This window comes from Vulpes vulpes, chromosome 11, assembly GCF_048418805.1.
Source record: "Vulpes vulpes isolate BD-2025 chromosome 11, VulVul3, whole genome shotgun sequence".
Lineage (NCBI taxonomy): Eukaryota > Metazoa > Chordata > Mammalia > Carnivora > Canidae > Vulpes > Vulpes vulpes.
Window position 1 is genome coordinate 64,658,665 of NC_132790.1, and position 23,260 is coordinate 64,681,924.

General features: G+C 42.0%; 1 protein-coding gene and 1 long non-coding RNA gene across 2 annotated transcripts in view; one reads left to right on the plus strand and one right to left on the minus strand.

Annotated features, from left to right (window-relative positions):
* Positions 1–5,946, minus strand: part of TGFBR2 (transforming growth factor beta receptor 2) — an 89,779-nt gene extending 83,833 nt beyond the window's left edge. Inside the window, exon 1 of the mRNA XM_072726627.1 lies at positions 5,479–5,946. Within this exon, the coding sequence (XP_072582728.1) occupies positions 5,479–5,572 (94 nt within the window). The 5' untranslated portion in view covers positions 5,573–5,946. The remainder of the gene's footprint in view (positions 1–5,478) is intronic.
* LOC112921590 (uncharacterized) lies at positions 1,017–11,068 on the plus strand. The gene is made up of 3 exons (XR_003235266.2): positions 1,017–4,531; positions 6,377–6,499; positions 7,207–11,068. It is a non-coding gene; the product is annotated as an uncharacterized lncRNA (long non-coding RNA).
* The last annotated feature ends 12,192 nt before the right edge of the window (positions 11,069–23,260 follow it).

Below are 23,260 nucleotides of genomic sequence, written 5' to 3' on the forward strand. Positions count from 1 at the left end.
AGAGTAGAGTTTCCTTGTAAAGGGACAGCCTTATGTTGATTTTCTGTGGTGCAAAGATAGGAAGGAGGCAGATCATGCAAGCAAAGCAAATTGTGAAATCAGGAGCACTGAAATGATGGTATCAGATGGTAAGTTTTCCCTTTCTCAAACACGTGGACTCTTTACCCCCTCCCTAACGTCCATCTCAGCATATGTACTCATGGATACACTAAGTAAAAGAGCCGAGCAGAATGCAAGCAGGGCAAGCTGAGAACGCATGCACACACACACATACACAGGCAAACCTCAACTGACCTGGAGCAGACTCCATCTTCCCCATTTAAAAAAAAGATAATAAAACTTATCTTGCAGACTTCTTCTGCAGATGAAATTAGATAAGTAATGTCAAGCAGCTGGCTCAGAGCAGATTTTCAAATGTTAGTTTCTCTTCTCCCGACTTCTCCCTGAGATGAGCCAATGTGCCTGCTCAGCATTCTCAACCCTTCTGACATGCCAGGCAAGGAAGGGGAATCATCACATCGCCTCAGTCAGAAGCAACAAGTACCTGGGGAGCAGAATATTACATGGAAAAGGCACAGCACAAAATAAGAGGTGAGTATTCTCACTATTCTCACTACTAATGCATATCTGCTAAGTCACTTCCACCGAAAATCATGCGTTAAATCTGCCAAAGCTATACCTGCAGAGCTGGAGGGCAGAAACTAAGAAGGTGACAGAGCTATGCTTTCATGTGGAAGTTGGCCAAATAATGCCATGCTCTAGCGAGGAAGTATGTTTCCTCTGCACCCTATTTTAAACTGTTTTGGTGGTTTGCATCAGACCTAAATAATATCCACGCAGCTCTGCGGCATACTGGAGCTGCTACAGGCCCACGCTTCCCTTAGATCAACTCTGCTTCACCGCTTATAAACCAAAACATAAAACCCTGATGAAAAAAGAAACTTAAAAGCTAAATTTAGATTTCAGCACTTCTTTTTTAATGAAAGTCTCCTTTTGACAAACTTCTAGAAAAAGAGAGAGAGAGAGAGAGAGAGAATTCAGTATTTACTGGAAAATTTCTTTGGTGAAACCCTAAAGTTTAGGAGTGGCTTAGAATGCCTTACAGCAATTTCAAATGTACAGCTGAAGGGACTGGATAAGGACTTTGCATCATGTTTGTCAGAAGCTGAAGCATCTTTTTTCCATATCTCATCAGAATTAAAAAAAAAAAAAAAACAATTACATACAATAAAAATAGCCAAACTGTCACTGAGATCAGAGCCAAAACTATTCTAACTAAAAGTAAGATTTTTTTTTTTAAGACTTTATTTATTCAGAGAGAGAGGCAGAGAAAGCAGCAGGCTCCATGCAGGGAGCCCGACGTGGGGACTCGATCCCAGGACTTCAGGATTATGCTGTGGGCCGAAGGTAGGCGCTAAACCGCTGAGCCATCCAGGGATCCCCTAAAAGTAAGATTTTACCATTCAGAGTAAATTCCCAGTACACAGAGCCTGCCTGGTTGTTAAAATACTTGACCTGGATTGTACTAGCAGCTCCGCTCAACATTTCCTGGGTGCTACATGATTTGTCAGGTACTTTCAGAGATCCTGAATATGGATAAATTAATAAGATACACCCCTTGCCTCTGAGAGGTATGGTTGGCAAAGGAGTCACATAAAGATCTAATTTTGGCTATTGTTATGAGCTAAGACAGAGGCCTGGCCCCAGGAGGGGGCGTTTAGCTCAACCTGGGGCAAACAGATTTCCTTAAGCAAATGACACCTGAATTAAGTCTGAAAGGCTAGGGGAAACTATTCAGGTAGCAGGAGTTCCAGGCAGCAGCTTGAGCAAAGGCACTAAAAAGCCTAAACTGCCTAGGGTTTGTGTATGCAAGATGACTCAAGGATATACTGGGAAAACATGAGCCATGGTGGGATGTGAAGTGTCAGAATCAAATGGCAACCAGGTCAGGGAGGATCCTGTGAGGCCTGATTAAGGAGTTAATAATAATAATGAAAGCTGGTATTTACTGAGCACTTACTATGCTGCAGGCACTAAGCTAAGCACTTCAAAGCATTATTTCATTTAAACTTCACTATAACTCCATAATCCCCATTTTACAAATGGGTTGGGGGGTTACAGAAGGAAAGGGACTACACGGCCATCAAGCTACACAGCCAGTAAATGGAAAGTGGGTCTGGAATCCAGGAGGCCTCTATTCAAGAGCCTGTATCTCTAAGTCACTCCTCAAGAGAAAGACTGGGTGGGCACATTGGGCCCACCACAGTGGCTACAGAATGGAGGACTGGGGTGACCCAAGTGGTGGCCTGCAACATGGTGGGCATAGAAAGGAACAGATCAATGAAAAGACATTCAAAGGGACTGAGAGAAAAAAAACAAAAACACCTAGTACATCTAGTTTACACCCCTCCAAGTGCATTCAGCACCAAATGGCTTTTGAAAAAAAGGGCCTGGAAAATAAACCACCAGTATTCATTAATGTCTCCAAATACCTAGGGTTAAACTACGCATCCTCATCTTTGCCTTTAAAACCCTCCCATATGTTAAACTGTCTTATTCATTTGGGATAGTGTCTCTAGGTCTGAGCCTCCTGCCCGGTATAAGGAGATGCTCTATAAATACTGCCGAAAAGAAAAAATGAGTGATGGTCGTTTATTACAATGGCACCGATGAGACATAATTCTTAATTGGAAAAATGGGGTTAAAAAATAAAGAAAAATTTTAAAAGTTGTGTTGATAACAAAGGGTTGGTAAACTAAAATGGAAACCATGTAGCAGTTATGCTAGCTCCCCAGACAAGAATGAGGATTCATCACGGTGGGGTGCTACCTTGAAAAAAAGGGGGCAATAAATCCAAAGTATGATGAGTATTTTGTATAGATCAAAACTGGTGAAAATTAAAGGAAGCGGCAGAAAAAATGGTTTTTCTAAAATGCAACAGACCAAAGATCAAATTCTGGACCTAGATCTCTAGTCTCTGACCCTAACGAAGAGAAGTACATCATTAACATAATTTTAGGAAAGAAGTTTATCTGTATGACACTTTACCAATACTGAGTCCTCAACAGAAATTTCTTGTTAGGTATTTGAAAAGTAACAGTCATATTTTTCAGATCTGAAGAGTTTTCTGACATTTAAGATTTTCCCCTAAAGAGTAATTACTTAATTTGGGGCATTTAGGAAGGGTGGATCTACAAAATTAAAAAAAAAAAATTAAGAATTAAGCATATATCTCAGTGAAGTTTGTTCTTATCAAATCCACTAAACAGAAGATGGACTTTTTTAGGTGTCCTAATAGGACTCCATTAGCCATCTAATTATCTCATATCTTATCACACAGTAAGATATTTTGAAAAATGTCTTGACGGTTTACCAATTATTTTAGAAAAATCCTGAAACCCCTTACTTACACAGAAAATTAGAATGCAACTGGAAGTAAGTTTCTCGTTTTCATTATAGCTACCTTCTACCTTCAACTATCTTTGAAAATTTAATTTCAAATGAGTAAAATTCCAATGTTTCCTTAGTTCAAATTGGGCACCTTTAATTCCATCAAAATATGAAATCTGTGGGTTTTTAAAAACTGATCAAAGTCCAAATAAAAAGCCACTGGGCTTTTAAGTTAATTATTTAAAAAGTATACAGATGAAATGAAACTGACTCATGAACTACTGAGCCTGGAATTTGAAAATTCATAAATCTAATCCTTGTAAACAAAATCTAACAAAATCAGGATCTGTTGATTTCCTCCTTTCGTAACCTGAAACAAAAGTTTTAATGATTTGTAACATACTCAGAAAATTAAGGATGCCACTTAAAATCTTTATTAGCAACATATAAGTCAGTTTTTAAGTGCCTGGAGTATGATCAGAGACACTTGGACATTCTGGTACTGCAATGTAGAACATCGGAGAATGAGACAGTAGGACTTTATGAAATTCAAATTTGAGTTAGGATTTTTTTGTTCACAACAGTCCTTTTTTCTCACTCCATTCAGAACTCCCATCTCCGTGCCACCTTCCATAAGAAACATCTTTTTTTTTTTTTTAATTTTTATTTATTTATGACAGTCAAAGAGAGAGAGAGAGGCAGAGACACAGGCAGAGGGAGAAGCAGGCTCCATGCACCGGGAGCCCGACGTGGGATTCGATCCCGGGTCTCCAGGATCGCGCCCTGGGCCGAAGGCAGGCGCCAAACCGCTGCGCCACCCAGGGATCCCCAGAAACGTCATTTTTAAAAAGGTCTCAGTCCACTTCCAATACTCCGAAAGGTCACCATTTAGAACTTGGTGCTAATCTCTCCTAGACAACCCAGAAGGTAAGACTGCCTGGGGCCCTCGTGGATGAAGGAGTGCCTGGGGGTGATGCGGGCTGTCAGGGCCTCTAGGCTTCATCCCAGGTTTACACAGGGCATTTCCAAGTCACCAAAGGGGGAAGACAGCGGCAAGAAGAGCCGCAGATGAAGGGGATGTCAACTTATCCAGATGGAACCATTTTACAGATGAGGAAGCTGAGGGCCTGAGGCCTTGCAGGTACTCACTTATGTGGATCAGCGCATCAAAAATAAGAAACCTCTAAGGTGGGGGAAGGGGGTGGGGAGTTCGGTCGTTTCCCTAACACATAAGAACTCAATTCCTGCATTTTTCACGTTGGAAACCCTCCAGGCCAGGGAGGACAGTTGGGATTTAGGCTTCCCATTTCCCTCAGAGGTCACTTGCGGGGAACCCTCACCTCCGGGACGGCAGGGCGGTGTCGCCGCAGGCGGCCTGTGCAGCACCCCGCGCCCAGCACCCCGCGCCCAGCACCCCGCGCCCAGCACCCCGCACCCCGCGCCCCGCCGGCACCGAGGGCACGATCCCCCGCCGCCACCTGACAGCCCCGCTCCCCGCCGCGCCCTCGCCCCGCCGACGGGGCAGCCGGAGAACTTTGCTTCGGAAACCGCTTCGTTCCCTGAAACTTTCCGACAGCGACTCCGGGCCCGGAGGCCGGCCTGGGGCCCCGGGGCTGCGGGGGCTGCGGGGGCTGCGGGGGCTGCGGGGGCTGCGGGGGCCCGCCGGCGGGGGTGGGGCGGGGCGGGGCGCGGCGCGGCGGGGGCGGCCGGGCCCTCGGGTGGGCGACCCCAGGTGCGCCGGCTGCCCCGCGGCCTCGGCGGGCTCGGCTCCGGGCCGCGGCCCCCTGCCTCCCGGGATCCCCGAGCAACTTCGCAAACTTCCCTTTCCGGGGCTGGGGGCCCGCCTCGGACGCGGCCGGCACGACGCCTTTCCTGGCCGCACAAAGGGGGCCCGCGCCCCGCGCCCCGCGCCCCGCGCCCCCCCCCGCGAGCTCTCCTGCTCCGGGCACAGGGAAGTCCCGGCCGCGCGGGGCTGCGGGCTGCGCGGGGGCTGCGGGCACCCTCCGTTTCCGCCCGAGCGCGGGCGCCGGGGCCGCTGTCAAGCGCAGCGGGCCCCCCGCCCCCGCCGAGCCCGCCCGGGGCACTCACCCGACTTCAGGACCTGCGGCGGGATCGTGCTGGCGATGCGCGTCCACAGGACGATGTGCAGCGGCCACAGGCCCCGGAGCAGCCCCCGACCCATGGCAGCCCCCGCCGCTCGTCATAGACCGAGCCCCGCGCGCAGCGCACGGCGCCTCCCCGAGCCCCGGCTGCGCCTCCGCGCCGCGCCCTCGCGGGACCCCGCGCGGGCCGGGCGGGCAGATGCGCGGCCCAGATGTGGCGCCGCTCGGCAGCCGCGCGGGGGCGGGGGCGGGGGCGGGGGCGCGGGGCGGGCGCGGGAGGCCCCCGGCGGCCGAGGGGAGCTGCGCAGGAGGCGGGCGCCGGGCCCGGCGAGCGCGCGCGGGGGTGTCCTCGCTCGGTGCGCGCGGGTGACTCACTCCCCTGCACCCGGGCGCCGCGGGGGAAACAGGAAACTCCTCGCCAACAGCTGGGCAGGACCTCGCGCCGCCCGAACGCCCGCTCCCGCGGCTCGGCTTCCAGCCCTCCTCTCTGCCGCCTGCCAATCACGTCCCCGAGACCGGCCCCTCCGAGGGATTTGGCGAACTTGCGGCCGCCCCCAGCGCCCTCGGAGCTCCCGGCTCCGAGGGTTCGCCCCGCGCCGCCCGGGGCACGCGCTCCGCTCGGGAGGGCCGCGGGGCGCGCAGACGGGGTGCACTGTCCGGGCACCCCACGGGGCATCCCGCCCTGTCCCCCGGTGCCCCGGGGTCGCGTTTGCAGACCCCCGAGGGCCCGACTCCCGGTGCGTCCCGAAATCGGAGGCGTGAGCACACTTTTTTGTGTTTGTTCGTTTCGGATCCAGTAGCCTAGGCTCTGCCTCACCAAACCTCGGTTTCGGTTACGCGTATACACGCGCCGCCGCTGTGTAACATGTTCTTCTTAACTGCAGGTCGAAGTCCGGAAGTTTGTTTTGTTTTGTTTTGTTTTGTTCAACCCCGCGCTTGGCTGTGCATCTCCACCACCTGAGTATCTTGTTTAAAACGCGGATTTTGATCCGGGATGTCCGCCCGAGGTGCGCAGCGTTTCTGACGGCCTCTGGGGAGCGGCCTCCTATTTAGACTTGCCTCCCCCTGGGGCTGCTTCAGGGAGTTAAGTGTCAATAAGCAGTCCCCACGGAGTGATGGTGTGTGTGTGGGGGGGGGGGGGGCATTTTAGGGTTTAGAATGTCCCGAGTATGGCAGAAAATGTACATAGAAAAGTGGCCTGGGAGTCAGCTCAGTGCCAGGGTTTGCCTTCCAACCCTGCCCCTGAAGACAGTCCTTAGAGTCACCTCTGCCTAAGGAGAAACAAGGATCAACTTTCGACTCTCCCTTCTTGCGAGGGTGACCAGCTTTGCCCTAGAAAGATCCTGGGGGACACCTTTGAAGTTGAATTATTATAGACCCACTCTCGTCTTTCCCGTGGGTCTTGGTTGGGTAAGGAATTGCTCATTTTTGCTTCCAACTCTCAAAGACTTAGGTTGTGTATAGTTTGCCCGCCAGGAGACCTTCCCGCAGGTTACACAACCAACTTCCTTTATCTAAGACAAAGAGTATTTGCAGAGGCAGGTGGCCAGGCTCACTGGGAAGAAAAGCAAATAGCACTCCCCAGAAACCCAACTCCAGAAAATGTCCCTGTCAATCTATGTGTTCATTCCCTTGATCCTGAAACCTTGCGTCCTATCACCATTCGCCACCCCCCCCCCCCCCAACACTGAGGCTGCCTCTTAATGTCTTTTAGGAAAACACTACTTCCCAGCTCTGGTGTTCAGGATGCTGGAAGTGCAGTGGAATCGGAAGCACTGGGCATCTTCTTGTTGACCAAACAGCCTTGCAAGGCTGGAGCCACGTGAACCATGGAGGAAAGTTGTGTTCAGAATCTGCCCCCTTGCCATTTCCTCCACTGCCACCCCACCTGTGCCACTGCCATCCCTCGGACAGGAGTCTCCCAACCACCCATCCCCAGTCCAGGCCATCCTGGGCCCTGTCACCCAATTTCTCAACTCAGAACTAAAGGGCATTTTTCAAAATGCAAACCTAATTATACCAGCCCTCTGATTAAATTCATTCAATGGTTTCCCACTGCTCTTGAGATGGAGGTTAGAAACCGGATCCCTCAATGGCTGTCCCTCTCTGCTAACCTTTCTTTAGGCTTCTCTTCCTCTCCTGCTGATAGCCTTCTCCAAATTCGTACAGCACATCCACTGTTCCTCCTGCATAGAGCCTTCCCCACGGACCCGTCCTTTTCTCTGTCCCTCCTTTCTTCTTCACGCAGACAACTCCTGGGTCTTGCTTTGGTATATGCTGACTTCCTTGATGGACAAGCTTTCCCTGACCTCCCTGAATAGATCTTTTATTATAGGTTCTCTTGGCACCTTTCGCTTCTCACTTTTAGCCCTTACTACAGCTGTGGTTTTATGATTATTTTGTGTCATTCATTCACTTCTATTCCTCTCTTCCACTCAAGTCCAATTTTTTTTTTTGAGGACAGGGATTAAATATTTTCCCTCCACTCACTATTACAGCCTTAGTACCTAGCACATAACAGGTGTTCAGTAAATATCTGTTGGATGAAGGAAAGAATGAGGTAATAAAGATTCAGAAGAATGTTGGACTTAATCATCCTCGCTATTTCACAACTCTGGAGAAGGCATTCTATTACCTACTAAATTGAGATGTAAACAGGTTAGATTTTAGCTGAGGGTGATGTCACTATTACTTCCTTTTCTTTAAAAAGGAGAAGTGTGTGAGCTTTTTTTCTTTTTTTCTAAATTTGCCCAAGTTCCTCTGGGCAGCACACATATACTTCCTTACTCCCCCAAACACACTGAGAGCCAAATAAAAAAGCCCAAGGGATTCCAAAGGCGTTCTTTCCTACACTTATTGCAAAGACAGATGTTTGACACTGCTAGAGGCCAGGTGTGAGATATTCAATCCCATGGTGAAGTATTTAACTGGTGGTCTTTGTCATCAATGTATCACAAATGTTGATTTTAATTTTGTTTGCCTTTAACATTTCTTTTTTTCTTTTTTTCTTTTTTTCTTTTTTTTTTTGCCTTTAACATTTCTGATTTAATCCCCGTCTCCTGTGAAATTGAGAGTCTGAATTCAGCATTCAGTGCCAACTCCTCCTTTAGAAGCTGTCACAGTAAAATCAGAGGAAACACACCTATTGCAATTGGACAACCTTAAAAATTTGTCAATATGAACTTCCTTTTGGGATTCTTCCTGAAAGAGAAGTCTGGTACTCTGGACTGAAACATTGTTTTCACACAGAGAGTTCTATATTTGACTCAATATAATTTGCAGCTAATATACATATGCAAAAATTGGGCCATTTGCAGATAGAAACAAAAATTAAAAGCTCAACTCGGGACTTAAAAAACAAAGAGAGTAATTTTTAGGCCCTTACCAAGTTGAAAAACAATAAAAACCAAGTTGAACCAAAGTTAAACAGCTTGAGCGTCTCCATATTTCCAGTTTTACGAAATCTGAACACATACACAGACACACAAAACAATTGGACTGAATCAAAATGTAGTTAATTTAAGCCCTGTATTTTCCAGTTGTGATGAGGCAAGAACTTTCTACTCTCCTGAACTTCTTGACATGCAGCTGTTGAGGTTACTGGCAACCAAAGCAGTTGATGGGGAGACTCCTCTCCATATAAATCAAGCATTTTCCATTCTCAGCTCTTGACCAATTTCCTTTCTATTGTGAAGCAGACCAGTGAGCACTGAGACAATAGTAAAAGTGTGAGGATCACTCCCCCTTTCAGAGTCATACACAGGTTAGTTCCTCAGGGAAATGGTTTGTGACTCCTCCAGCTTAAACTAATCCCTCCTCTCCCAAAGAAAACCTGAGGAGCATTTAGTTTATTTCACCTATTTTTAAAATGTTTAGCCCATTCTGACATGGAGTGCATTATAATTATTCATTGTTTTCTAGAATCCCATCCCACCAATTGTGAAGTCCTTGGAAGCATAGATTATTCCCTTTTCAACACGTTGAAACCACACTAGGTGCCCTATAGTACTTAATGTATGTTTCCTGTCTTCAATAAAGGGGAAAAAATGAGAGTATCTGGTTTTCTAATCCAAACCTTTGTTTACAGTTCTTCACAGCTATTAATAAAACCTGAAAATATACCACATGTTTAGAGAAAGCATGAATAGTTGCTTTTTGAAAAAAACATAGCTTTGTTTTAAATTACAAAAATAATATATGGTAACTGCAGGTAGAAAAAAATATGAAATAAAGATAAGCCAAAGGCAGAAAATAAAGATCCTTCCCTCTCTCACCCAAAGATAATCACTTGTTAACATTTGGGAGCACATCCTTGCTGTAGTATTTTCTAAGCTTCACTTTACGGGTGAAGAAATTGAGGATTACAGAGATTAAGTAGTTGGCAAAGGTCACATAGCTAGTAAGGGAGAGAGCCCAGGTTTAAACAGAAGCCTGTCTAGCTTCAGAGTCTGCACTCTAGAATAAGTTGATCAAAGGAGTTGATCCTAACCACTTGACCAGCCTGATCATCACAGTATTTTGGGTGACTGAAGGCTGATTAGGGCCTCCCCTTTGCTATTATTACTTCCTCATCTCTTACTCCTTAATCAACCCATGGCAGTCACCTCTCCATTGGAAAGTTCTTTGGCTTGGCACACATTTGTTTTCAACTTGTACTACTGGTGGGCACATTCCACTCAGTGGCTTACCTGACTTCTGTCTCTATTGCCTTGGATACTACTAACATGCTCACCTCTCTTCCTTAGCATTCTCTCTTCTTTGACTTTCACGTTGCTTTTGCATTCCTAGATCATTTGGGGGACTGGATAATACCCCCCAAAATTCATGTGTTGAAACCCTAACCTACAATATGACTGTATTTGAAGATAGGAACTTTAAGGAGGTACTAATAATGGTAAATGAGCTCATAAGGTTAGGGCCCTAATTCAAGGTGGCTGATATCCTTAAAAAAAAAGAGAGAGAAAGAGACACCTGGAGGAAGAGAGAATAGGCTATATGAACACAGTGGAAAGCAATTATCTGCAAGCCTAGAAGAGAGGCCTCCCAAGAAACCGAACCACCAACACCTTGATCTTAGACTTCCAGCCTCTAGGACTGTGAGAAATAAATTTCCATTGTTTAATCCATCCAGTCTGTGGTATTTTGTGATGGCAGTGCTAGAAGACTAGTACACTCCATTTCCTGCTTGTCTAGCTGTTCTTTCTTAATAGCTTAACAGGCTTATTTTCTTCTACTCATGGGTCAGATGCTAGTCCCCACCAATTCTGTTCTCTGGCCCTTTCATTACTCCTGGTAGCACAGCTCTTTCTATGGCTTTGCTAATATATGATGATTTCCAAATCTAATCATCAAGCTCTAATTTCTCACCTAAGCTACCATTATTCCAGTTGCCTATTTGACTCTTCATGGGATGGTCCACTGGCAGTACAAACACTCATTATTCTAAACTTGGGACTCCAAAATGTAAGTCCCCTTGGTACATTCCCCTTATCAAAAACAGCTCTATCTCCAATGAGTAATCCAATCCAGAAACATTAAAAATCAGGTTAGAGTTTGCATCTACTCTACCTTCCTGAACTCAGTAGGTATTGGGATCTGTTTACCTTCTACATATCTCTTGCGTCTGTGCTGTTCTCATCCCACCACCATGTTTTAGTTCTGTCTCTTGGTACTTCACAGAGGATTTCTTCAGTTTCTTCATCTGCTTGCCTTTCTAGTTTTACCACATCCCACTACATCCTCCTCTGTGACCAAATATTCCCCTCCAAAAACACAAGAATAACAATCACATTTAAAATTATCCAACTATTTCCCGTTGCCTTCGGGATAGAATTTCAACCTGCCATCCATCCACTTATGCATTCCACCAGCATTTGATCCTCTACTATGACCCAAAAACTGTGTTAAGCACTGAAAACATGAAAATGTAATCCTGGCCTTAATTGAAGGGTATTAGGCTGTCCTTATGATCTAACGTGAAACATAGATAAGGAGACAAATAATATTAATAAATCTGATAATATGATTGTTGCAATGGTGATAAGCTCAGAGTACCTCAGGAGCAGGCACTAGAGGCCATGAAGAGGCCTAAGGGGTGAGAGAAGGCTGCCTGCCAGAAGTGTCTTTTGAGCTGAACCTTGAAACATGGTCAGGTGAAGATATGAGGAAGGGGGTTGCAGACATACAGATTGGCAGTGCAAAGATAAAGGGGAGTATGAGTATAGAGTGGGTAGGGAAATACGAAGACTTCAGAATGCCCAGGGTATAGATTTGAAGGGATTTTTGATTATATTTTTTGGCCCCAATTCTGTACCCCTTGCTGAATTCATGCTATTTTGCCTTGTGAGTGTGGAGTTCCTTCTGCTAGAGGCAAAGGATTCTTACCGGCAAAAACTATCACGGGACTTGTCATGGGGTGGGAGATGAGGAGGGCAATACAGCTCTAATTTAGATTTTTAGTATTATCTACAAATTTATGTATGCGGTTACAGAATAAGGCCATTGCTTGCTTGCACAAAATTTATTTTTCCCCTTTCTACTTTGCTCTCAAAGTCTAATTTTGTTGAGGATGTGGATTTAACCATATCTTAGGTAAAGAGCTCATCCTTGTTTGTGGGTGAGTATGGAATCCAATTCTGGGCAAAGAAACTTAAGAAGTAATCAAGTTGGGGCTTGTGAGAAAGGTTGCTTTCCAAGGAAAGGCACTCTACCCACTCCTGTTTCCTACCTTTGAACATGATTGGGGGAGGGTAAAACAGTTAGAGGTGATATAATCGCCTTTCAACGACGACAGGAGGCCAGTAGAACCACTGAACCAATTCACATAACCGCCTCAACTTGGACATTATCCGAGTATGGTAAGATAGTCTTCACAAATGGCTGTGATTCCCTTCCTTCCTTCACTGACTTACAGTTCCTCCTCACATCAAGAGGTGAGATGGAGCTTATTTTCTCTTTCCTCTCTCCTTGAATCTGGTCTAGCTGTGTAACTTGCTTTCACCAACAAAGCATGGTAGAAATGATAGTGCCTATTCTATCTAGAACTAGTCTCAAAGAGAGACGTCTCTCAGATATCAGTTACCAGGTAAGAAGGCTGAATACCCTGTAACCGTCATGCTGTGAGGAAGCCCAAGTTAGCCACATGAGAGGCCACGTGGAGAATGAAATCTCTAGCCAGCCATCAACTATTCCAGTCTTCCTGGTGGAGGCACCAAATTATGTGAGTGAAGAAGCTATCTTGGACTTTCCAGCCCTAGCAAATGCCAGAGGGAATAGAATCAGCAAGGTGACCCCAGTCCAGATTGCAGAATCACGAGACATCACAAACTGATATTATACAAATCGTTAGTTCCAGTCAAAATTATTTCAAACTAACAGGGAGAAGTCCACTAATGAACTGGAAAGAAGAAGATGTTCTAGTCACCACATGGCTGTCAATCTGTGTACCAAATACAGAATCACGTCAATTATGAATTAAGAACTGCATGATTTCTCCAACTATCTTGAGACTCATTCAATTATATTTGTATTCACAAAGAAATACGTATTCACATGTGATCATACATTGCAAACATGTACCAAACTTTTGTGATTTTATTTTAGTAGTTATCCATTTTTAGACATAAACGTGGAATCTCAGAACCCAAGAGTGGCCCAGGATAGCTTGAGTTTGAGAAGCCATTCTTTTTCATGTCAGGCTAAAGAGTTTGTATTTCATACTTCAAGTGATAAAAGACATTGAAGGAGGTTTTGATTAGGGGAGAGAGATGATCAGAGCTATTCAGATAAGATTTTCAAAATAGGAATGAGAAAGTCTGAAGGATCCATCTGAGGGCCTAAGACTAAGGCAGGAAAACAAGTGTGAAATAACAAATCTGAGCCAAAGGAATATGGGAATGGAGGGAAATCAATTGAAAAGAAAGACAATAAAGAATTCCATTTGGCAGGAACTGGTGTCTGAATTCAAATAGGACGAAGCAGAGAGATATTCTTGTAGAAGGTGGGTCCTAAAGCATCTATGCTCAATAACTGTAACCAGCATGGGTTGCCCTACACATCTATTATTATGTGCTACAAGCACAAAGTGGCTTCTTTGTAGCATGTGGATCCAGCAGCTGGTCTCCACTGGGCTGGAATTCTGACTCTGTTGTTACTTAATCTCTCTGTGGTTCAGTATCCCCACCTATAAAGTGGGTATGATAATACTACCTACCTCACAGCAGTGCTGTGAGGACTTTAGGCATTTATTTATTATAATAATAATAATAATAATAATAATAATAATAATAATAATAAAACACTTTGTCATCTGCTGCCATTGCACTTGCTACCCTACAGCTTCCCCAACTGAACTGTGACATTCTTGAGGTGATGACTATGTTTTTCATACCATTAGCTTCCTGTGCATGATCCATGTTTGTTGCTCAATAAATACCTACGAATGATAAGATGATTCAATGAATAAACTCCATAATATAGAATATTCAAGAACTAAGATACTCCAGATTAAGGATCTGGAAAATAAAATCTGTAACCCACTAAGTGCCTGGCTAGCCAAGGAGTTTAGAAATGCTCACCATGGAATGTAAACTCCAGCATAAACTTAAAATTAAAGATCTTAGTGAGAAATGCTTCTTATAGGTGAAAATGCTACAAATAAATGAAAATAGATTTTTATCTCCAAAGAGAATTTTTTTTAAAAAAGATTTTATTTATGTATTTATTTGAGAGAGAGACAGCACAAGCAGGAGGAAGGGCAGAGGGAGAGGGAGAAGCAGACTCCTCGCTGAGCAGCGAGGCAGACAGGGGGTTCCATCCTAGGACCCCAGGATCATGATCTGAGCCTAAGGCAGACGCTTAACCAACTGAGCCACCCAGGCACCCTAAGAAGATTTATGAAGATTTATTTTGATAGTTACATTAATCAGTTTCATCCTGGTAAGTGTTCATGGCTAATTTTTAAGTTTAAAAAAAAAAAAAAGAAAATCGCAATTAAATTGCAGAAATGCTGGATAACTTCAGTCTCGTTTTAACATTATTTTCTCAGCTCCAAAATCATTCAGTTGAATAAGTAGCTGTTCACCAAATTATAAGACTTGAAAGTTAGACACTTAATCAAACGTAAATTATTGCTTTAATTACAACAAACTGTTTTAATTGTTCATTTCACAAAAGTACAAAATCACTTAACAACACTGGTTCATTGACTTAAAAAATTATACCTTAAGGTGGATTTATTTAGTTGGTTTCAGAAAAATAATGATATAGCCATATTAAAAGCTACATTTAATTTGTACTTTGATCCCGTGGTATTGCACATCTTAGAACATGTAATATGCATGTGTGCTAATTAAATTCAATGAATATTTGAGATTTTCTAGTGAAACTTTTGTACCCTAGTCAAAGATAAATAGCATGAGAGTAATGGTAGCATCTAGGAAGCTCTTATCAAAAGACAGCACCCATCTTAGATCAATTCCAAGTTTGTTAAGTGTCATAATGGAGGTTAGAAATGAATTTTCACTAGTGAAATGATTGCAGCTCAACATATGTAAATTAACTGAAAGAAGGGAGCCCTAGGCCTAACCCAGTACCCTGTATTTGGACACTTTGGGGAGATTCTGACCCTTGACCTCAGATTAATTGAACCCTACTGCTAAAAAAAATGGTCACATTTTCCTGGAGTGACTATTTCCTGCCAAATACTTTCAGGGTGTGTGAAAGGACACAGAGCAGAGTCTTAAGCTTTCCTCAGAGGAGATCAACATTGGTTTGCTTAACAAATATATGTATGCGTAGATGAATTCAAGCTGAGACTTACTTCCATTGTTAACTGTTACCGGTAGCAAGGAACTGGGGAGACCTCAAGTTCTCAACCCATCTCTGAGTTCTCCTTTCTACCAAACACAAACAAATATTTGGCAATGACAAAATGACTTGAGTCTGTTCACAGCAGTTCTATAAACGCAGAAGCTTTAGATTAACTGCTAAGGATGATTGCAAAGAATATTTGGTAGCACAACACTTATGCTTTAGTGTATCAAGGGTGAAGAATTCACAGTGCGATATGTGCTCTTGCATAATCATTTGCGAAAGTCTCGAGAGGTTATTAATTATTAACTCACTGAATCATTGGAAAAGCATGTGCCACTTGTGCCTTCAGGCATTTCAAAGGGTTGCCTCCTTCCTGAAGTTGACAATAGACGTACTGGTTCTTGTTTAGAATTGCCATAGTAAATGCTTATCTCCAAGTCATAATAACATGAAACCATCTGCTCCGTGCGTGCAGTCATTCCTCACCTAAAGGCTATCAGAATGTTCCCAGTTCTTTAGGATTCCACAGGAAGTAGTTCAGAGCGGCTGCCTTTGAAATTTATCATTATCATTTTGCCTCCCTACACAAAATAAACTCTTGAAAGACAATTAAAACATTGGGCTATTTTCCCAACACTTAATGTTTTATTTGACTGATTTTATAGACACCTTTTATTATGTTCTACTTGTTTTTTTTTTTCATCTCAGCCATCTGCTCTCATGAAATATATTTGCTTCTTTTATGGAGAATACCCGTATTCCCTAGGACATTTTTCTCTAAGTAAAGAAAACTAGATCATGGTTTTACCATAGAACTTTTATGGGTTTTCAAATCATATCTTTAATGTAAATGTCTTTTACAGAAAAATAACAATTCTGCACATAGAATTATACTTCTGGGTGAAGTGTACAATCTCTAGTCAGACCTAAAAATAATATTGGTGAAGCATTTTCCAATTTACAAGAGTCTCTGCACACACAATCTTATTTGCGTCTCATGGAAACCATGAGATGTATGTAGACAGGGCAGGAATTATTAACTCCATTTTGCAGATGATGAAAGCGACATTCCAAGTCATCAGTGACTAGCCCAAGGCTGCATAGCTAGTAAAAGCCAAAACAGATTGGCTACCGGACTTCTTTCTTCTCTTCCTCAGAGACTTCTTAAACCTCTCTTTTTTGCTAACCTACACATCTCTACACCGGGCTCTCACCTCTGCCCCTAATAGAGGATATACTGATATGCCTAAGTCCACCCTCAAAGTCCAAGCACTGTCACTTGCTTCCTATCCAGAAGGGGCTAGAAGTGTCCTGGAGCCAGAGTGCCCTGGGAGCATGGCTACAGCCCATGAAGCAGGGTGAATGAAAACCAGTGGACAGTAGCTTCACACATACTGTGGGACTGCCTGTCCAGAATAGTCATCCCTGAAAGAGTTGGAGTATGGAGTAGACAGAAAAATCCTGGTGAGAGGAGGGGAGGGGGATGCCATTCAGCTTAACTCCTGTTCTTGGCATTCCCATCATGCCCTCAGGGTTGCTCTCTCCTTACTACATGACATCTGATCATTAGGATCCTGAGGTCAGTTCTTGAACCAGTGAATGACCTTTTAGAATGTGATTTTTTTGCTGCTGCCTCATAAATGTGGCCTCTCTCTTCTCAAATGTAAGCCTACAGCATACTTTTCTCCAAAACCAGAAATCCTAATCTGGAATACATGGAATTTTCCACGATGTGCAAAATTTTGTATGTATTTATATAAATGTGTTTTTCAGAAGGGGAGATCATAGCTTTCATCCGACTTTCAAATGGATTTGTGATTTAAAAAAAATGCACTAATAATATTTAGAATGAGTGATAGATCTGGGAACTGGACCCAACCCATCTCATTCTAGAGTCCTTATTCTTGACCCATTTGCTGATCTTTCACCTCCTAACTGGGAGACTCTGAGCAGTTTATCCAACATTTCTGAGCCTGATTGATTTTAAGTTTAAAGTCAAGTTGATAATAACATCAGACTTCCACTTTGAAGAAGATGGCACAGATCCACTTTTCCCTATTCCTCCTTGCTAAGTACTACTAAAAACCTTGGACACTATATGTAAGAAAACATAGGAAGACCATGAAAGGTGGAGAGAAGTAAGACCAGCTAGGGATTTTGAACTGAGGAATCACATGGTGGTGAATTTCACAATTCCTGCCTCCCCTCCTCCTAACCCCACCCCCTCATTAAAGCTTATACTTGGAGCTTAAAGAAGCCAACAACATGGAATCATTAATAGGTAAGACAAACAACAACAACAAATAAAACAAAAACCCCCAACCAAAGCCTCCTTTCTTTAGCCAAAAGACTAGAAAAGAGGCAATCTATGAAAACAGAAAAATTTTAGACAGTAACTGCTATACTCCAGCAAAATACCACATAAAATATTATGGCTCCACCTCCATTCTTGCTAGCAAAAACCAAATGGGAAACTTAGATTCCCACGCTTGTGAAGTTGGAATGAAGGACCCTAATACCCCCACCAAGATGTGTTCGAGAAGGCCAAGAAGGCTCTCTTCATCGTGTAGAGAGCCCCATTCTGCTCCTTCCTGCTTCTGTGCAGTCAGTGGAGACCATGTAGAGAGCCTGGGCTTCTACCCTATCCTGCAGTAATAAGGTGTCTCTACACCTCCCCAATGGGGTGGTGCCAGAGGAGAACTCCTGGAGATTCAGGACTTTTACTATCACCCAAGAGTAAAACAGCCAGCCACTTCTACCATCATGTCAATAGATACCACATCAGAGCTAGAACTCCCACCTGCCCCCAGCAATGAGAATCTCCCCACCCCAGAATCGGGTGTCAGGGGAGGTCAGTTGGGCAGCGTGGACTCTGACTTGTAGCTGTCAGTAACAGTATGGTGTCCCTCAAGCTACTGGAGCAGTATTGAAAACAAAGTACATGCATGCACACACACACACACACACACACACACACACACACACCAAAAACCCTAAACAGAAGATTTAAATAAGATCCAGAGTTTCGAATCATAATTTAAAAAGTCCTGGTTTCCGTAGGATGTCACTCATACCAAGAACCAGGAAGATCCCAAACTGAATCAAAAAAGAGAATCAATAAATGCCAATACTAGAATAATAGTAATATTATAATTATCTATCAAAGATTTTAAAGTAGCTATGATAAAAATGCTTTAATAAGCCACTGGGGATATGCCTAAAAATAAATGAAAACATAGAAAAACTCAGCAAAGAAAGATAAAATTAAAGAAGAATTACATGGAAATTTAGAACTCAAAAATATAAAAACTGAAATAAAAAGTTTATTCAATGGGCTCTTCAGCAGATTAAAGATGACAGAGGAATGTATCAGTAGATTAGAATAGAAAAATAGAAACTACTGTCCCTATTTTCAGATGACATGATTATCTACATAGAAAATTCCAACAAATCTACAAAGACATTCCCTAGAAATAGTAAGTTCAACAAAGTCACAAGATATAAGGTAAACATATAATTATTGCTTGTATTTCTATATACTAGCAATGAACATTTGGACACTGAAATGAAAACTACAATGCCAGCTATATAGCTCAAAAATGAAGCACATAGATGTAAATTTAACAAAACATGTATAGAATTTGTATGCTGAAAAACATACATCAATGAAAAAAATCAGCAGAGCCTAAAATACATGGAGAGACATAACCAGATCCACTGAGTCTACTGAAAATAGTAAAGATGTCAATTCTCTTTAAATTGATATACAATTCTCAATCAATTCCAATCAAAATACTAACATGATTTTTGTTGACTTAAGAAAAATATTCTAAAAGAAGAGAATTGTTCTAAAATGTACATGGAAAGGCAAAGGAACTTGAATAGCTAAACCAATTTTGAGGGACGCCTGGGTGGCTCAGCAGCTTAGTGCCTGCCTTCGGTCTAGGGTGTGATCCTGGAGTCCCAGGATCAAGCCCCACATGGGGCTCCCTGAATGGATCCTGCTTCTGCCTCTGCCTGTGTCTCTGCCTCTCTCTCTGTAGCTCTCATGAATAAATAAATGAAATCTTTACAAAAAAATAAACCAATTTTGAAAAAGAATGATAAAGTGAGAGGACTCAGTCTATCTGAGTTCAAGTTACAGTAAATAATCAAGACTGTGTGGTGGTGGCAGAGAGACACATAGATCAGTGAAACAAAACCAAAATAAACCCTATTAAATATGCTCAAGTGATGCTTGGCAAAGATACAAAAGCAATTCAATGGAGGGAAGAAAGACTTCAAAATTTGATACTAAAACAAGTAGACTTCCATTTGTAAAAAACCAAACCAAACCAAATAACAAAAACTGCAACCCAACTCTCCTATTTTATAGAAAACTAATTCAAAATGGATCACAGACTTACACGTAGAAACTAAAACTATAAGAAGTTTAAAAAAGTAAGCATAGGAGGAAAAATCTTTGAGATCTGGCTCTGGTCTAGAGTTCTTAGTCTTGAGAACAAAGACACAGCCATAAAAAAAAATTGATAATTTAGTCTTCGTTAAATTTAAAATGACTACTCTATGAAAGACCCATTAAGAAAATGAACAGACAAGCTACAGGTGAGTAAAAATATTTTCCACATACCTGATAAAGAACAACTATCTATAATATATAAAGAATTCTCAAAACTCAACAGTACAAAGCATTTAGGACATGGGCAAAAAAAATGAGAAGACATTTCACCAAGAAAGACCTACAGATGGCAAATAAGGGCATAAAGAGATGGTCAATACCCGTAGCCATCAGGGAATTGTAGATTAAAGCCACAATGAGATATCATTATATACCTATGACTATAGCTAAAATAATAAATAAGGACACCACCACGTGCTGGTGTGGACATAGAGGAATTGGATCACTCTTACATTACCAGTGGGGATGTGAAATGGCAAGATCACTTTGGAAAACAATTTGGCAGTTTCTTAAATAACTAAATATGCAACTACTGGATCACTGAGCAATGCCACTTCTGGACATTGATCCTATAAAAATGAAGATGTTTGTTCACAAAGAAAAATGGACAAGAACGTTTATAGTAGATTTACTCATAATAGCCCCAAAGTGGAAATAACAGATATCTTTCAACAGGTGAATGATTAACTAAATTGTGATACATCAATACCATGGACTAGTACTCAGCAATAGAAAGGAATGAACTACTGGTGCATTTAATAACCAGGATGCATATCTAGAGAATTACACCAATAAGTAAAGCTTGTTGCAAAGAGTTATATACTACTATATGCCTCCATCCATGGAACATTCCTAAAATAACAAAAATAGAAGAATGGAGAACAGACTAAGCTGTTGCCAGGTGTTCAGGAGAGTATAAGGCAGTAGGGAGTGGGTGTGGCTAATAAAGAAGCAGCATAAGGGGTGATACAAATATTCTGTATCTTGGCTGCATCAGTGTCAATATCATGATTGAAATATTGTACTATCGTTTTGCAATGTTACCATTGATAGAAAGCAGGATCTAGAACACATGGAATCTCTCTGTATAATTTCTTATATCTGCATGTGCATCTGTAATTATCTTAAAATAAAAGTTTAATTAAAAGAGTCATGTCTCACTCTCTATGTTTCCTTGTGAATCAAGTGTGATGATGTGTATGAAATATGTGATATATATATATATACATATATATATATAATTTATTATCAAAACAGCACCAACTTTAAGCTTTTCTTTGCAGGTATTTGAATGTGATATTTAGTCTATTGCACTCAGTGCATTTTCAAGCATTTAATTTTCAGGCTCTTTAGTGTATATAAATGAGAAATAGTTAATGAGTATGCAGGTCTGATTCTAACGATAACGAGAGAAAACCTCACTCCTGAGTTAACATGCACCATGTGGCTTTTGCATTTGAGGATGCTGTTGCCAACTATGTAATTAACTATCAGTGATACACCAGTGAATGGATTCCAAAATTGGCTTCAAAAACAATGGTTGGAGATCACTGGACAACTATCTTGCAGCAGTGTTTGGAAGATTACATAACAGAATGATTTTAATGAGTTGAGCTTAATCCCAAGTCTACAGTAGGTGTATAAGAAACATTTGTTGAATAAATGAATGACATACTACTAAAATAGTAGCAGACTATGCTACAATTAAATCTATGTTGGAATGTTGTGAAGACACCTTAAACTCATAATTCCCATCCCTGAACTTGGCACCTCTGCCCTTGCAATCAAACCAGACACTTCCCTTGTATTCTTGTCCTAGCAAATGACACTTCTATCCACAGATATTGATTATATCACACCAGAAATTTCAGTCTTTCTGGACTCCTGATCCAACTAGAAACCAAGTCCTTAGTATCTTCTTAATTGTCTACCATTTCCTGCCTCACAACCTCTGGCCTCCTTCCTTCCTTTGTCATTTGTCTTCTAGGTAATTTTGAATTGCCTCTGTCGTCAACACTCAGAGTAACACATCCTATGGGAATTTTTCCAAATCACACTAGTCTTCTGTAGATAGCAACATTAAAAACTATTTATTGAGCTTTTGCACATACTACACACTGTATTAAGCTCCTTTCATACACTAACCAAATTTAGTTTAGTGAGCATTTTGGTTGTTTTCCCAAATCTATCTGGCCCATGCTCATCTCCACCTCCAGCTCCACATAACTTTTCCTTCCTGAACTTTCTTCCAATTGGCCCAGTCAATCAAGATAATTCTAACTTCCTTGTGACATTTACAGTTTTAAGATCATAATATGATAAAGGATGATACAATGTGAAGCTTAACACTTTTAACTCTTGGTTTGGGGTTAAAGGGAGGGAAGAAGTGAGGAGGGAGCTCTGGCAGCCTCTGGGAAACCACTGGCAGCCATCTTCTTACCATGAGGGAAGCCAGCCTAAGGATGAGATATAAGCACAAAGGAGGGAAAAGCTGAAAGGATTGCAGAAAAATGAGAGCTGATGATACTGTGAGTCTTCGGGTCAAACCAAATGTAAAACCTGCCTTAATTCTGAACTTCCCAATCTTGTGAGTCAATACATTCTTTCATTATATTTGAGTTGGGCTTTCTATTGCTACAATATAAAGAGTCCTTACTGATATAATCTTAATTACATTTTAAATTAAAACTTATTCCAAATAAAAGATCACATTGCAAATTGTGTAAATATAGACTCTAGTCTGCATTACCCAGCTATAATAATAGCATTTATTACTTGTGCTCCTTTTCAGTTACAGTATTGAAGTATTATAATTCTATATCTAATTTTGTATTGCTTAGTTATAAACCATTTAAGAATTTTGGGAAGTGAAGTGTGAATATTAACCTAAAAAAAGAAAAATGAAATTTTATCTCTGTACAATTAATTCTCCTTTGGGTACCGTCAAATCATGATTTGGGCATAAATACAAATCCTTCATAATAAAGAGAAATAAGATTAGTGTTTCATTGCAGATAAGGCTGGGATCCAGAAATCACGACTCTCCTACCTATGGCAGAAACTTAAATCCAATAATCCTGGGAGCTCTATTCCTTTCCTCAGAAATAAAATATTTGTGAGGAAATCTATTCTTTTACCTCTTGCATTTGTATATACACACACAAACATATCCACACACATGCATTTATAATTATGAGGGTTTTTTTCCTGATGAAGGCAGAAATTTGAAGTTTTAAGATCTTGATGTTGTATTTGTTGAAGGAATTACTGAAACCTGGTAAAAATTTCTGGTAAGAGCTTATAAAGAGTTTAAGAATCCTGAAATTCTGTTTATTTGGGGAATCTGCCTTTGGAAAAATTTAGAGATTTGTTGGGGGAAGCAGTGGAGATGCTACTTGAATATTCTGTTCTAAAAGTGAAATCCCTATATAAAGCTTGCAGACAGGGAATAGGTATTTAAAAGGGACAAAAGCCACTCTTTGGCTGTTATGTTGAA